This window comes from Stenella coeruleoalba (genome assembly GCF_951394435.1).
Source record: "Stenella coeruleoalba genome assembly, chromosome: 9".
NCBI classification, from domain to species: Eukaryota; Metazoa; Chordata; class Mammalia; order Artiodactyla; family Delphinidae; genus Stenella; species Stenella coeruleoalba.
The window spans coordinates 91,143,617-91,160,254 of record NC_137155.1 but is presented as its reverse complement, the minus strand read 5'-3'; the positions used below and the strand labels follow the sequence as shown (position 1 = coordinate 91,160,254).

Here is a 16,638-nt window from a genome sequence, read left to right as displayed (position 1 = left end):
TTTGTCTTTCACCTCATCTTTCTAGCACCCCAAAGACAGAGCTGTTTCTTTCACATCTCCTGTTCACCAAGGAAGCTGTGTCTTTTTCAAAATCAAGTCCCAGGTTGACCTTAGATTAGCCAGGCCTCTGTTGCTATGTTGATCTCCACTTGGACCTTTCTGGATCCCCCAGACATGGTATGAACCCATGCTGTCTTCCATGCAGATCCTTTGGGCTTTGGGGTCCAATTTCTCTAAAATAGCCTCCTCGTAGCCCTCAGATTTCTGCCATTTCTCGGGCCCTGTGTTGCTCTGATGTAATCCTTTGCCTTCTACTCCGGGTCACCAGCTCAAATAGTGGCTCTGAGAGCATGTCAGCATTTCCAAGTCTCCTTATTTTTGTGGTGGAAACATAAGATTTAACAACCCATCTGAAATACAGTTTTACATTTTGATTGCTTCTGCCCTAGCCATACCGAGGTTACTTTCAATCTACATATATTTGTGGGAACAGGCTTTTTTCACTGCAGTTCAGTTCAAGTACACCTTATAATATCAGTGAGTATAAAATACCATGGGCTAACAAAGTGTCTTGCTTCCAAGGAGTTCAAACTGCCTTATAATTCTACCGACCATAATTTATCTTCACAAGCTGCTGTAGAGGCAAGAAAAAAAAAAAAGGCAAGATTAATAATCACATTTTATAGATGGTGAAATAAAAACTTGGAGAAATTGAGTAACATTTTTCCAGAAATGCACAGTTCTTCCTGTGCTCTCTGATTAGTGTTGCAGATTTATTGCCCAAGTTGGGAGTGGCCGTGAACCTTGCACTTGTTTTATTAGTGTGCTGTGTGGTTGATGGAGACATGGACTTGACCGGGGGGAGGTTGGGTGAGGAAGAGACTGTACCGTGAAAGGCAATGCAGACTCAGAGCTGTGCTTCCCGGTAGGAGGAAGGGGGTGGGCTGCGGATGGGCAGTTTTCTTTCTAAAGCTAAATGGTAGTGACTTAGTTGTTGGCCATATTAATCTTTGTACCTTTTTCATATAAATAAATGAAGCAAAAATGTTTAATGCGTATGCTTCAATATACTTAAACAGTTTTCCTAACGTCTCAACTTCTAAGGAGGAAATGGACCTTAAAAATGAGGGAAAGGGATGCTCTTTATTTAACTGCTGTCACGTGGACTTAGACACGTTATAGACAAGTGATGTGCCATCTGTTGATTGCCTGCTCCGTGCCAGGCCCTGTGCTAGGTGCTTCCTGTGATGCTGTTTCGTTTCATCCTCCTACCAACGTCAGGAGATCGGTATACAGCCGCACCTAATGGCACTGGATTATTCTACCTGTGAACATGGGATCTTGCGTGTTTCCTCTCAACTCGGGTGGTGTCCACACCTCTGTTGGGGGTCATTCCCCTATAGGGTCACAGGATCTGGACATCTGGGAATGCCTTATCAGCCATGTACACTGTCAGGAGAGCCAATGGAGTGAAATATCGAAGCTTAACCATTGGTGTGTCGCAAATGACAGTTGTCCATTCTCTTTCTGTAGAAAAGTAGAATTTTCCACGTCTTACTATGGGAATGTTGGAAAGGAACAGTCTCTCTCTTTCTTAGGTGCAAATTTTGTCTGACACTTCATGTATGTTTAAAGTATTTTTGATGTTCCAAAATAGCACCGAAGAGCCTCTGTAAGATGATTCCACGGGCTGGTGAGTGAAGGATGAGCAGGACCTGGGCGATTCTGGGCCCAGAGGGAAAGGCCATTTCCCAAGCCAGCCATCCTACCTGCTGCGGAGCCGAACGGAGAACAGAAATGGCCCCCGTGCAAGAAGCTGGAATGTGATTTTTTTTTTTTTTTAAGCATGTAAACTTTGAAGCGGAAAGGCCAAGTAGTCTGTATTTTGTCATAGGAGGTGTTGCCAAGGAGAAGGCGCCAGCTTCAGGGAAAATTGGCACCCGCTGAGGGTGTGGGGTTGAGACAGAAAGACGCACCCCTTCTACAGATGTATAGTGAGCACCGACGTGCCCCAGGCGCTGTGCTAGGCACTGGAGGTACAGCAGCGACATGGCCGAGAAGCCAGGGAGGGACGTGCACTCACCCTGCCCTGTACCTGGAGGCCACCCCACCTGTCCACTCCTCCTGAGAAGCGCCCTGGGCTTTGCCTCTCCTCCCCGCAGTACCCCCTCTTTCGTGTGCCGGGCGCGCGTTTTGTGTTAGCCGAAGGCCCGCAGTTGCCTCTGACTAGATGGTGAACTCCTAGAGGAGACACAGGGTCTGGCTTCCGATCTTCAGCACCCAGCATGGTGCCTGGCATATAGTAGGTGCTCAGGAAAACGGCAGTTGAATTGTTCCGCTAAGTGAGTGAATGATTGACGCTAAATTCTGGCATGGACTAACCCTTGGTAAGAATGGTTTCTTCTTCACTGAAGGATAAGCGCACCTTCGCAGCCATCGAACGTGCTTCAGGTGTGCTAAACAAAAAGAAACAGATTTTAGACTTGACTGTGAACATCCAGGAGCTCAGAGCCTTATGGACCAACAGAACAGGGGCCAGGCATCTGCCAGGCCACAGCAGAAGGGTCTTCATTCCCCCACGGATTACTGAGGGGCTGGAGAAGGGCCTTCCTTACCCGAGGGCTGGTGGCCTGGCTTTGAGCAGATTATTATGGAGCAACTGCTGTGTGCCAGACTGAGGATCGAAACGCACGAGACAGGGCTTCCCTGGTGGCGCAGTGGTTGAGAGTCCGCCTGCCGATGCAGGGGACACGGGTTCGTGCCCCGGTCCGGGAAGATCCCACATGCCGTGGAGCGGCTGGGCCCGTGAGCCATGGCCGCTGAGCCTGCGCGTCCGGAGCCTGTGCTCCGCAACGGGAGAGGCCACAGCAGTGAGAGGCCCGCGTATCGCAAAAAAAAAAAAAAAAAAAAAACACACAAGTCACAGACTCTGCCCTTGGGAAGGTTTAGTAGAGGGCAGACACACGGACATATATCTACAATAGTAGGTGGTCAGTTAATATTTATTGGACCGATCTGGTGGTTCGTGTCGATATGTTCATCACGTGGTCCACCAGCACAGAAAACAGGGTGTGTTTGAGTGAGGAAGGAGGGGGGGAGGGGACAGGCTGTATCAGAAATATGACCAATGTGTCGTGCATGCAGAGAAAAGGACACAGCCTTTGAATGAGGGGGAGTTTCGGGGTAAATTGGAAGAGGTTGAAATCCAAGGCAGGAGACCAGTAGGGAGTTACAAGGGAGGCCTGGATTGCATGGGGCACCAGCAAGCCCGCAGCGGTGGAGCTGAGAGGGTTATGGCTTCAAGAGGAAGGTGAGAAGGGATGGGCCTCTGCAGCCCTGTGGTCCTGACCCTGTATTCTCCTGGTGCCACCTCCGGCCCCCCCACTACCTTCGCTGGCTTTTTTGCTGTAATTCGTTCGTGAGCCACCTACAGGTCCTCTGTCCCTCGGTGCCAGCCCCGCTGTGGGTGCCGTGCTCGGCTGAGCGGGGCCGCATGCCCACGCCTATCTCTGGGCCTCCACTCCTGCAGGTCCCGCCCGCACAGAGGCCCGCTCTTTCCCGGGCGAAAGCCTCGTGCCCAGGCTTCCATCCTTTGTGAAGGTTTGCGCCTTCCATCCTCCTTTGTTTTGTGCTGCCTTAGAACTTTCCATCTGAATCACGTAATTTAGCACTTCCTTATATTTAATAAAGCTTTATTCAGTCAACAAATCCTTACTGATTGAGTGGCTACTGAATACCAGGCACTGTGCTGCCCTTGTGGGCTGAGCAGGGGAGACAGACAGTAAGCAGGTTATTGGGCAAGTGCTGTAAAGTGACATTTATGGCACTGTAGACAGAGACTCACTGGTGCCGAGGGACGCCTGTCTGTGGCGGTGACGTTTAGGCTGAGGTTTGACGGATGAGAAGGAAGCCACCACCTGAGAGCCAGCGGAGAGAGAGCATCTGAGGCAGAAGCGACGACACTGCATGAAGGCTCTGGGTCCAGAAACTGAGAGGCGAAGCTCGTTAGTCTGGAGCTTATTGAACTTGGGCAGTGCCGAGCTGGGCAGGGCCCGGCCCAGGAGGTCTCCATGGGCCTGGAGGGCATGGAGACCTCATTCTAAGTGTGGCAGGGAGCCTCTGAAGGGCTTCAGGCCGAGGGACGTGTGACCTGTTCAGCCAGTAGAGACGGGACTGGAGGAAGGGGTGACGAAGTGGAAAGACCAGATAGGAAGCTCCAGGTGAGATGGGTGGCCAGGGCCAGAGCAGTGGCAGTGGAAATGGAGAATCAGGGGCCAATTTGAGAGGTACTTCGGAGCTGCCATATTGATGGATTGGGTGGTGAGGATGGAGAGGGAGAGAGAGGAATCAAAGGTCAATTCCAGGTTTCCAACATGAGTAACAGCGGGGTGGGGTGGTAATTCCATTTAGTGAAACAAGGACAGAGGGAGGAATTATTTGCGGGGGCGGGGGGCGCGGAATGCAGAAGAGAAGAGTTCCCTTTCAAACGTAGTAAGTTTCAGATGATTGTGAGATATTCCGGTGGAGATGCCAGGCCATCAGAAACATAAAGCTGGGGCTTCCCCGGTGGCGCAATGGTTGAGAGTCCGCTTGGGAGTCTGCCTGCTGATGCAGGGCACGCGGGTTCGTGCCCCGGTCTGGGAAGATCCCACATGCCGCGGAGCGGCTGGGCCCGTGAGCCATGGCCACTGAGCCTGCGCGTCTGGAGCCTGTGCTCCGCAACGGGAGAGGCCACGACAGTGAGAGGCCCGCGTATTGCAAAAAAAAAAAAGAAAGAAAAGAAATATAAAGCTGGAGCTGAGAAAAGTCCAAGATGGAGATAGACATTTGGAAATACACAAAATGGGATTTAAACCTGTAAGAATGGACACAATGACTCTCTCAGTTTCCTAGCGCTGCAGAAACAAGTACCACAAAATGCATGACTCAGGATACCAGATATTTATTCTCTCACAGTTCTGGAAGCTAGGAGTCCAAAATCAAGGTGGCAGCAAGGCTGTGCTTCCTCTGAAGCCTCCAGGGGAGGATCCTTCCCGCCTTTTCTAGTTTCTGCTGGCTCCTGGCACTCCTTGGCTTGCAGCATCATCACTCCAACCTCTGCCTGCATCTTCACATGGCCATCTTCCCTCTGCGTCTGTGTCCAAACTTCCCTCTTCTTCTAAGGACACCAGTCACATTGGATTAAGGATCCACCCTACCCCGGGATGACATCATCTTAACTAATCTGTAACGACCGCGTTCCCAGAGAAGGGCACATTTTGAGGTAGCAAGGGGTTAGGACTTCAACATGTCTTTGGGGGACACAATTCAACCCATAAGAATTACCTAGAAAAACAATGAAAAGAGAGAAGAGAAGGGGTCCTACGGCTTTGCCATCAGGTAGCAGTTGGATAAAGGAAGACAAGCCATGAGCCAGAGGGGCAGGACAAATGCGGCAGTGCGTGGTGTTGTGAAAACCAAGACTGCGTGTTTCAAAACAAGACAGAACGGTCAACTGCGTGGAAGAAATGCGGCTCTCGGGTTCCAGAGCTTACAAGCTGACCAGGGGACGTGACGTGGTTCCTGCTGGTCTCGGCGAGCTCTGCAATTGAGTGGAGCGGAGGGGAAAGTTCAGTTAGAGGAGGGAGGGAAGATGCGTGAGGCAAAGCAGTAGAAGCTGCCGGAGATAACTCTTAAGAGATTCAGCTTTCGAAGGAGAACAGAGAATTAAGGCAACAGCTGCGGGAGCTGAAGGGATTAGGAGAGGTTTGGTTTTGGGTTTGATGTGTTTTGTCCTTGCGTTCTGCTTGATTTTTTTTTTTTTTTTGTGGTACGCGGGCCTCTCACTGTTGTGGCCTCTCCCGTTGCGGAGCACAGGCTCCGGACGCGCAGGCTCAGTGGCCATGGCCCACGGGCCCAGCCGCTCCGTGGCATGTGGGATCCTCCCGGACCGGGGCACGAACCCGCGTCCCCTGCATCGGCAGGCGGACTCTCAACCACTGCGCCACCAGGGAAGCCCTGCTTGATTTTTTAAAACGGGAGATGCTGGAGCGAGTTTGTGTGTTTGGATTAGCTCTGTTTTCATATCTGTGTGTGTGTGTGTGTGTGTGTGTGTGTGTTGTGTACGTTTTGTGCTCGACCTCATTTGACGTGTGCTTTAGTGCTGCCTTCCCAGCATTGGGGCCCAATGGACAGGGCTACGCCCTCTGTTTCTTTTGTCTCCCGGCCGCCCTACCTGACGCTCAAGCATTTGTTCACTATGGTCACGGCAAGAGAAATCCTCTGCTGTAGACGTCACGGTACCACGAATCGCCGCCGTTTCCTTTTCCGATGGAGAATGGACTGAACAATTTTCACAGGCCCTGTCCGTGTAACGTCAGCCGACAGAGTCCACGTCTAGTGTTTCTCTCCAAAGAACGTTGCTGGAGCGCCCTTTGCGTGACAGTCTTACTTGTTGGATTCTGCTAGGCAGAGCATCAGGGAACAGAATCTGGGAGATGGGTTTCCAGAGGTTCCCAGTGACCTGCTTAGGGGCATGAGGACCAGTTGATTAACCTGATCAGAAGGGCAGCCCCATGGTCACATCCAGAGATTCCCCATGGAACAGCAGCTGCCTGTTCCTAAGACCCAACCTGGAGACTGGAGTGTCCAGGCTGCAAAGGGCAAGGGGACGGGTCACAGGAAGAGGGGCCCGAGGTGCCGCGATGCTTGATCCTGAGGCAGCAGCGGCTGCCACAGGAGGGGCTTCTCAGGACCAGACCAGAATGCCTCTCCCAGGGAGAGGAGGCAGGTGGACACATCTGACTCTAGACAGAGGGGGCAGAAAGCAAAGCAGGTTCTGACACACATGTAGGAAAAGCACGTTGTTCTCTCTGTAATGTTCTTTTCAAATATTCCCTTCTTTCCTAAAAGATGTGTTTTTTAAAATAAACCAAAACCACCTCTGAAGAGATTGCATTACCAGAGGCAACCTGCAATAATTTGGTCGGTTACACACAATGATCGGGGGGCTCCGGAAGCCCTGGTGTGGGGCAGCAGCGCTGGACACAGTGACCTAGGCCAGTTGTGGGATCGGAGGCCCCATGACACAGGACAGTCCAGCAGTGATGTGTCATAAAACCACCCCCAGCGTCCCCAGGGCATCAGTGCCAGAGGGCGAGAGCAGCCTCCCGTATTCACACGGACCGTCAGCTACTAGGCTTGGAGGAGAAAAAGACGAAAGACAGGGCCAAGTGCCAGGCAAACCCTGGCAGCTGAAGCTGCCCAGCCGTGAGGGGATGGGCACAGGGCAGACCCGTCAAGCAGCAGCTCGCTCCCCCCGCCCTCCGCAGCAACTCCCTTCTCCCGAGCCTGGGGAGACCCAGCCTTGGGCTTCAGGACAGGCACTCTTGCCTCCCAGATCGTGACTGTGGAGCTCTGGAAGCACTGGCGGCAGTGCTGACTCTCCAGCTCCAAGGAAGTGAAGAAACTCCTTTTTACACCTGAAAAGTCAAAAGACTGGGTAGCAAGACACTTTGGTTCTTGTTTTGTTTTTTTTTTTCAGTACCATGATGTAGAGAAAAAGAAGATTCGCAATGAGAGCAAATTTAAAGGAGCAGGTGGGGAGATGCTTTTTAAGCAGGGAAAATTCAGCTTGAAGCTCCAAGTGGAGGTGTCTCTGACGCCCCCTCCCTTGCCACCCCCCGCCTCTCGTGCTAGCTGGGCGAAGATAACGCAGGCAGAGAAAGGTCTCCCCGCTCCCTGCACTCCGCTCCAGGCTGCTGAAAGGGTGGAGAGTAGCATCTTCCTGTATGGCTTAATCAAGGGGACAGTTGAGAGAGAAAACAGAAGTTGGGCTAATGTATCAGCAGAGTGCCTCGAGCCACGTTTTTTTAAAAAACATAAACTGGGTTCGTATCTCATACTCTGAATGTGGTTTTCTCCAAAATGTACCCTTAGCAATCATGACCAATTCCTAGAAAAGAAGAGGTACTCTGTGGTCTTTGGTTTTGATTACCAACTGCATGTGAAATTTTCTCTTTGAGTTTAGGTGATTTCCTTCAGAAGTTCCAGCATGTAACCTGGTTTATCACGTGAAGGAACGTAATTTCTACAGTTAGGAAAGGGTTTACGATGGAATTCTGATCGATACCCAAACTAGGCATCGCGAACAGAGTTCTAGAATGGTCATAGTGGAGAACTTTTCAGAAGCTAATGAAAAACAACAGTGTTTCCTTGGGAAAGTGATACAAACTCCTAAGGATTGTTCGCATAAACAGATATTGCATGTAATCCCATTCTGGGTGGAGGCCACTTGTTTTATATGTATTACTGAGAACAGAATACCTGTACTTAAGAATTCCTTTGTAAAAACTGGGCACTCTAAAGGTTAGTTTCCCGAGTTTTCAGCTACAAAACATAATTCCCCAAGTGTCTCTGAAATGATACTCGGCTCATCTGGCTGGAGTGTGTTGGTAATGAAGTCAATAGCTGTGGTTCCCTGGGGGTCTGTCTAGAGCCACAGACCTACCCTTCTTCCCGGCCAGTCATTCAGCCAGGCTCCCTGCTGATGGGCAGGGCCAAGTCAAAGGGTGGAGGGGTCATTTCAGTCCAGCTCAAGAATGACAGGCCCTTCAGGGGGTCAATAATGGTAGCCTGGGTTTGAAAGACTGGATTTTATGTAGAATTCATGTAGAAATACCTGCCTGCATTTCCAAATTGCTGATGATTTTTTTTCCATTCTTCCTTTCCAGGGCCCCTGAGATCATCCTTGGTTTACCATTTTGTGAGGCAATTGATATGTGGTCCCTGGGCTGCGTCATTGCAGAGCTCTTCCTGGGCTGGCCGCTGTATCCAGGAGCTTCAGAGTACGACCAGGTGGGTCCGGAGAGCACAGGTGTGCACAGCAAGGCCTCATTCTTCATCTGGATTGGCACCTCATTTATAACCCGACGTACAGATGGGGCTACGCGGTGTTACACTGTCTCCCAAACCTTGCTTCCTTTCGCCTCGCTTTTCTTTCTTTATTCCTCTTTCTTTCCCCTTTTCCTTTGATTACTTCTCTCTCTCCCTATAAAATGGTTGTTCTTCTCCAAGACACTAGAGCCGTCAGTGTACCACATGTATGATGACGGGAAAAGCCCTGACCTCGTTCTCATCTTTTCTTGCAGATTCGGTATATTTCACAAACACAGGGTTTGCCAGCAGAATATTTATTAAGCGCAGGAACAAAGACAACTAGGTTTTTCAACCGTGACACAGACTCGCCATATCCTCTGTGGAGGCTGAAGGTAGGAAGAGCGTCCCCTCCAACACCCGGCACGCAGGGAAGAAGGTCCCATCAGTGGGGAGCCTTTGACAGCGGCGCGTTGGTCCTGGACCTGATTGTGATTCGGCCACGGGGGAGGCGCGACTGTGGTTGATACATGGTGTGGATGTTCAGAAATCTGAATGTTCAGAAAGCACCACTTGGGCTTCCCTGGTGGCGCAGTGGTTGGGAGTCTGCCTGCCGGTGCAGGGGACACGGGTTCGTGCCCCGGTCCGGGAAGATCCCACATGCCGCGGAGCGGCTGGGCCCGTGAGCCATGGCCGCTGAGCCTGCGCGTCCGGAGCCTGTGCTCCGCAACGGGAGAGGCCACAACAGTGAGAGGCCCGTGTACCAAAAAACACCACTTTGTTTGACCTGCTGCCTTTTGCGGCTCAAACTCTGATCTCTAAACTCCTGAGATTTAATCCAGTGAATCTTAATGACCTGTCTGGTTGGTTACTAGACAGAGAAATGAACCACCCCCTGCCCTCAAGGAGCTCCCAGTCCAGAGGGAGCCTGAACCTGTGTGGCAAGCCCTGCCTCCCCGCCGTGACCAGCGCTCTGTTCCCGGCAGGAACAGAGCGTGGGAGGCCGGAGGAGGGAGCCTTTAATCTCGCTGTGGCAGAGGGTCGGGGAGGAGCATTCGAGCCGGGCCCCGAAGGATGAAGAGGGCCTTCCAGGCAGGGAAGCAGGCTAAGCCACACAGCATACGAAGGCCCCGGGGAGGGGTCTGCTGGTCCTGGCCGGCAGGTGGTGGAGCGCACCATTGCACACCGTAAACTCTGGTGCTTTGACTTTAACAGAAACGTATTTTGCTTTCACTTTGATCTGTGCCTAGTAATTAAAATTAATGTTTTTTTCCTGGGAAGGAGAAAATAATACAAGTCTTAAGTGTGTTTTGTGTTCATTTTAGGTGTTTCTTTTTTTTGCAAGAGTGTGGGTGGGTGTTTTTTTTTGACAGAAACCACACTATATTCTAATACATTTAAAGATAATGTGTGGCCAATGGTGGCAAAAGACTTTGAAAAGAGATCTGGAAGCTAAACAAGGATCCTAGGCTATTGACGGGAGGCTGGCGTTTGGCACCTGTGAGTGTGAGCAGCTCAAGGTCAGGTCCGGTGAAAAAGAGTCCCGGTGGGGAGAGGCCGAGGCCGGGCAGGGGCAGGGTTCACTTCTACATCTTAGTTAAGAGCCTCAGGCCCACTTGGCCAGCTGTTCCCAGATCGAAGCCTGGATCGTAGCAGCTCCAGGTGTGCTGTCCTTGAGCGAGATCTGAAGGATTAATTACCTGTGATCCATGAATGAGTGCCAAAATCCATAGTAATTGGAAACAGCAGCTTCCTAGACTGAGGCCAGTTCGGGAGCTGGGTGTGTGCACCCCGGGCCCAGGCGGAGGGGACACACAGAACAGACTCCGGAGCCAGCTGCCATCACTGGCCCTGGGACCTTGGCAGGCCCCTCAAGCTTTCTGTTCCTGTTTCTGCCTCTGGAAAATGGGCTGGCAGCTGCCCTCCCTAAGATGGTCGTGAAGGGCGTTACATGAGTTCACGTGCTTTAGAATAGCGCCTGGCACATAGGGAGAGCTCTACGTATACGAGTTTGATACATTAAATTAACATTTTAAAGCAAGTGGAAAAAGGGCTTCTGCTTTTCCACATATGGAACCTGACCTTATTCCTTAAACTTAGGGGAGAATGTAGGTCTATCAGGGTTGTGGCGTATCTTGCTCATCTGGGGATCCTCCAGACGTGACTCAAAGCAGGCCCCCAACAGGTGTTCATGGGAAGGAAGGAAGGAAGGAGGAGGGATGAGTTAGTGTGGAGGCTAAAGAGAGGAAGGCATTCGTACGCAGGCCACTTTAAGAAGAATCCTAGTCTCCTTCTCCGAAGGGTGGGAGAAGACCCTCTGGGAGAAGCAGAAGCTGGCAGGTTTGAGTCACAGTGACTAGGAAATAATTCATATTACCAATGGGCTTTTGCCTCTCTTGACCAGACACCAGATGACCATGAAGCAGAGACGGGGATTAAGTCAAAAGAAGCAAGGAAGTACATTTTCAACTGTTTAGATGATATGGCCCAGGTAAGCTCTGTGGGTGAGTATGCAGTGTTAGCCCTTTAAAAACCAAGCACAGCAAGACTTCTGCGAGAGCAATTAATGTAGGATGGTGGGTAGAAATCCACATTACTCAACTGTGGTGGTTGACTTTGACCTTAAACAATGATATGCCAGCCTTAGGAAGAATACCATTGGATTTGTGGAACATTTTTAAAACCTTACACCAGGACTTCCCTGGTGGCGCAGTGGTTGAGAATCCGCCTGCCAATGCAGGGGACACGGGTTCAAGCCCTGGTCTGGGAGGATCCCACATGCCGCAGAGCAGCTAAGCCCAGCGCCACAACTACTGAGCCTGTGCTCTAGAGTTCGCGAGCCACAACTACTGAGCCCATGTGCCACAACTACTGAAGCCCTCGCGCCTAGAACCCATGCTCCGCAACAAGAGAAGCCGCCACAATGAGAAGCATGAGAAGCCCGCGCACTGCAATGAAGAGTAGCCCCTGCTCACCACAACTAGACAAAGCCTGTGTGCAGCAACGAAGACCCGACGCAGCCAAAAATAAAAAAATTAAAAAAACCTTACACCAGCTTTTTAAAAATGGCTTCAGTTTATTGGTTTCCAATTGTAAAATTGTACTGGACAATCTTACTGATGTCTTCACGAGAAGAATTCAAGCCCATTAGTACATTTGAGTTTAATGCCCATGATTAGTTCCCTAGGGCTACCTTAACAAGGGGCCATAAACTGGGTGACTTAAGACAACAACATTTATTCTCTCGCAGTTCTGGAGGCTGGAAGTTTGAAATCACAGTACCAACAACCCATGTTCCCTCTGCAGGCTCTAGGAAAAGACTGTCCGTGCCTTTCTCCTAGCTTCTGGCGGCCCCTGGCAATCCCCGGTTTCCCTTGACTTGTATCTGCATCCGGCCAGTCTCTGCCTCCTTCTTCATGTGGTCTTCATCCCTGTGTTCCCTCTTGTCTCTGTGTCCAAATCTCCCTTCTTTCTCTTATAAAGACGGCAGTCATTGGATTTATGGCCCACTCTACTCCAGTATGACTTTAACTTGGTTCCATCTGCAGAGACCCTATTTCACAGGTACCGGGGATTAGGAGTCACATCTTCTGCGAGAACACAGTTCAGCCCACTGCACTCAGTCTCTCTCAGCTCACTGGAGGGACCACAGCCTCTCACCTTTGTACCCAGAGAAAATTCTAGAACGTCAGCTATTTTTAGGGTAGAAACTAGTCTGAAATCAGGGCAACCCAAAGTGAGTTTTTCTTCAAAGCAATGAGAAATAAAGCTACAGACCAATAAAGACTTAGCACACCTCTTATGGAAGAGAAGTGTAACCAAAAATCATGATTCTGAGTAAAGTATACTTGTCAGTTGATTAGAAGCTTAGATTGCCTGAGAAAACCGAAATCGCCTTCCCGCGCACGTCTTGGAAAATATAGAAAGCACCACAAAACAAGGCTTTTAAAGGCCATCCTAGTATAAGCTTTTGCTCTTGGAAGAAAAATCCTGTGTTCAGATGTCCTGCCTGCCTTGGCCAGAGGTGATCCCAGCGAACCCAGGGACTTGAATAATTCGGGCCCTAGTTCAGGACCTGCAAGAGGACTGACACACCGTAGGGGTGGGAAGAGGGTGCTGAGGCCCCAGCATCTCCCTCGGAAGGTTAAATAAATAAACCTTTTTGCGTCTTATTTTTTACCGCTTGGTTGTAATTATTGTTTTTTTTAACTGTGGGGAAATACATGTAGCATAACTTTTATCATTTAAACCATTTGTAAGTGTACCGTTCAGTAGTATTCCGTGCACTCACATTGTCACGCACTCCGTCTCCAGGACTCTCTTCATCCTGTGGTTCTTTGCAGTGAGGCGTGATGTGAGGTGTATTTCCGCCTAAGTGATGAACAGGAGCCGGGTACCCCCGGCACGTTTATACATTTGCAGGTGCCGGCAGTGGCCTCTCCCTTCCCAGCGTGCCCTCCCTCTGTCTCTCCTGCAGAGAGAACAGCCGCGTCCGGTGGGCAGTGATGTCCCGAGGCAGCACCTCCCACGGGGCAGACACAGCCTTCCGGGGGTTGGGAAGGGGTGACCGAGAGATTAGGATGGAGCTGCAGGGCGCAAACTAAGAGGCGTCAGGGGGAGGGAGGCCGCGCGGGCTCTTGGTAACCTGTCGCCGCTTGCTTTCAGGTGAACATGACGACGGATTTGGAAGGGAGTGACATGTTGGTGGAAAAGGCGGACCGGCGGGAGTTCATCGACCTGTTGAAGAAGATGCTGACCATAGACGCTGATAAGAGAATCACTCCGATCGAGACCCTGAACCACCCCTTTGTCACCATGACACACTTACTCGACTTTCCCCACAGCACACAGTAGGTGTCCCATGCGACGCTTTATTCCAGGGCTGGGCAGACTTTTTCCCGAAATCCCCAGATAGTAAATAATTGAGGCTTTGCGTCCATACGGTCCCTGTCACAGCGGCTCAGCGCTGCCATTAGAGCTGAAGGCAGTTGTGGACGATACATAAGCCGATGAGGGAGGCTGTGTTCCGGTAAAACTATTCATCAAAGCAGGTGGTGGCCACATTGGGACCCTGGGCCGAAGTTTTCTTGACACCAAAGAGGGGGAACAGTGGGGCGTGAGAGGGCACGAGGCCGGGTGGGCCGGACCCTGGGGGTCTGTGCACGAAGCGAGGTGCTCAGAATGGCAGCGTCTGTGACGCAAAGCCACGTGCGAGGGCAGAGGTCACGAGTGGACTCAGTCCAGTGTGGATCTGGGTGTGTTCTTTCGTTCATTCATTCATTCGCTGTGCGGTGTGCTATGCCAGGGGCTGCAGTATGTGGGGAGTAAAGCAGATGGGACCCCTGCCCGCTGGAGCTTACAATCTATAGGAGAGAGGAAGGTACTAAACCAGCGGTCCCCACATATCCAGGATGCTATCAGGGGACACATAGGACGGGAGAGCATGTAACAAGGGGGCCTTGCTTGGGGCATGGCGGGGAAGACCCGAGGACAGGACCGCCAAAGGAGAGGGAGGTGCCTGGTGGAAGGGCCTTCGAGAGCGGAAGGGGCGTTGCCGCATGGAGACTCCAACACGGGCAGGACCGGCCCTGGAGCTGAAGGACGGGGAGAGATGAGGCCCCAGGATAAGCCAGGGGCGGGCCTTCCGTGTTACAGATTTCAGCCTTTCTTCTAAGAGCAACGGGAAGTCATTAAAGGCTTGATGGCAGAGGAATGGCTGGTGAGAGTTGTGTTTAACAGAGATCTGTCTGCTGTCGCTTGGTCAAGTCAAATAAGCTTGGAAAAAAATGCCCATCAGATTTGGCAACTTGGAAGTTGTTGGTAACTAGTGAGAGCTGTTTCAGTGGATGGTAGAAGCAGAAACCAGTTTAGCAGGTTGAAAGATTGAGAGGTGAAGAAATAGATAGTACCCTTTTCAAGAAGGAAGGCTGGGAAAGGGGAGGGAAAAAATAGAGGGGTGACTAGGGAAGGCCCCAGGGTGGGGTTTCTTTTCATATGGAAGAGACTTGAGCAATTTAAGATGCTGATGGGTAGTGTCTGGTAGTAAGAGCTTAGAGATAAAGGATGCTCAGAAGATGTTTCCCGAAAGTTCAGGTAGTGGGAGGAGGCAGAGTAAATGGAACAGAGAAATAGAGCAGAACCATTGAGCGTGGAGGTTGGACATGAATAGCGCGGCTGTAACTGAGCTTCCCAGGTGAAGGCATGGAGAGACGTGGAGGGATGGAGGTAGCTGGGTCCGTCAGGTGGAGTGTTGCCGGGCTGCTAAGAGAAAAAGGTTGACACGGAGATAGGCGTTGGCAATGGAGCAACTGAAATCCAAAGTGATGGCTGTGGGAGGCTTAGCCAGAAGAGAAAGGAAGGGAAGATGGGAGGGGTCCAAAGAGACTGAGTGGTCTGATCAGCTCAGAGATCGTTTAGTATAGTAATAGTCGAATAAGCCAGATGGGTAGAAAATGTGACCGGATGGGAGGCTTGAATTTCTAGGCTTGAATCTGGGGGATGCGAAGCAGTTTCCGGTTGGACAGTCTAAGGAATGGGTGGCTGGAATTGACCGCAGGTCACTGGAGGTGAGAAGGAACTAAGAAGCCAGGATGTCTGACGAGGAGTCAGGGTGACCTCTGAAGTCTCCCAGGTGGGCAGGACTGAGCTAGTGGCCCAGGCCTCGGCGAAATGAGGAGGAAAGACAAGACATGAGGTTGTGCGGCCTGAGCGTGGGAGGGGGTAGTAGGAGGCACCATAACAAAGGACCACTGAGTGGCTGCGTGTCTTAAACAGCAGACATTTATTTTCTCATCGTTTTAGAAGCCCAAGATCTAGGTGTTTGGCAGAGTTGCTTTTTCTGTGGCCTCTCTCCTTGGCTTACCCATGGCTGTCTTCTGCCTGTGTCTTCACATGGCCTTCCTTTTTTGCATGTCTGTGTCCTAATTTCCTCCTCCTTCTGAGGAATTGGATTAGGGCCCACCCTAATGACCTCGTTTTACCTCTTTAAAGATCCCATCTCCAAAGTCAGTCACGTTCTTAAGTACGGGGGGATTAGAACTTTAACTTAATGTGAATTAGGGGAGCACAGTTCAGCCTATAACAGAGAGTAACGAGAGATAGCACTTCAACGCCTCGACCCCGAGGCGCTTGGGATGTGAAAGCATAAACAGTCACCTCCCTGGGTGTCTGCTGGGAGAAGCAGGGTGCTCGAGAGAGCAGCAGATTGTAGATAGGGTCAGGAGGGAGAGGGAATACACGGGAAGAGGCCGCGGATCAGAGACAGCTGCAGGTCATCGTGGGCCCTGCCGTGGCCACAATCAGATGGGGCTGCTTAAGGCTGGATTTGACCTTAACCAGCATATGAGAAAGGATGGTGTGGCACCTACCATGGACGGTGCTTCCTCAGTTTTAGGTCTGTTCCTTACTAGCTGTTGTCGAGCAAGTCAAATTTTATTGCAACGACCAGACACTGCCTCTAGTTTAGAAGCACGTTTGAAACAACCAAACTCCTGTATAAAGAAGGCACTTGGACCCATCCCTTGCAAACTCTCATTACGGGATTTGTCCTTTTTCTGGGTGTGGTAGGGGTAAGTCAAGGGGCGTCAGTCTATACCACAAAAGAAAGGCAAACCTGGTGATTTACTGGATGGGGCCCCCTAAGATCAGTCTTTGCGTATTCGGGGTGAAGTGGGATGACTGAGAAACAGCTACAGATTGGAGATGGAGGGGTGCTGACTAGCGGGCTCCCGTTAGCATCTGCACCAAGTCAGTGAGACAGTCCCCTGCATAAAGTTGGGGGCTTGG

At 51.0% G+C, this 16,638-nt stretch overlaps 1 protein-coding gene across 7 annotated transcripts in view; it reads left to right on the top strand.

Annotated features, from left to right (window-relative positions):
* The window catches only part of HIPK2 (homeodomain interacting protein kinase 2), a gene marked incomplete at its 3' end in the record, with an annotated part of 187,498 nt that overhangs the window by 129,018 nt on the left and 41,842 nt on the right, over positions 1-16,638 (top strand). For all 7 annotated transcript variants that reach the window (XM_079931134.1, XM_079931133.1, XM_079931132.1 and 4 more), the window contains exons 3-6: positions 8,712-8,835; positions 9,129-9,248; positions 11,258-11,344; positions 13,519-13,703. In XM_079931134.1, the coding sequence (XP_079787260.1) occupies positions 8,712-8,835; positions 9,129-9,248; positions 11,258-11,344; positions 13,519-13,703 (516 nt within the window). The remainder of the gene's footprint in view (positions 1-8,711; positions 8,836-9,128; positions 9,249-11,257; positions 11,345-13,518; positions 13,704-16,638) is intronic.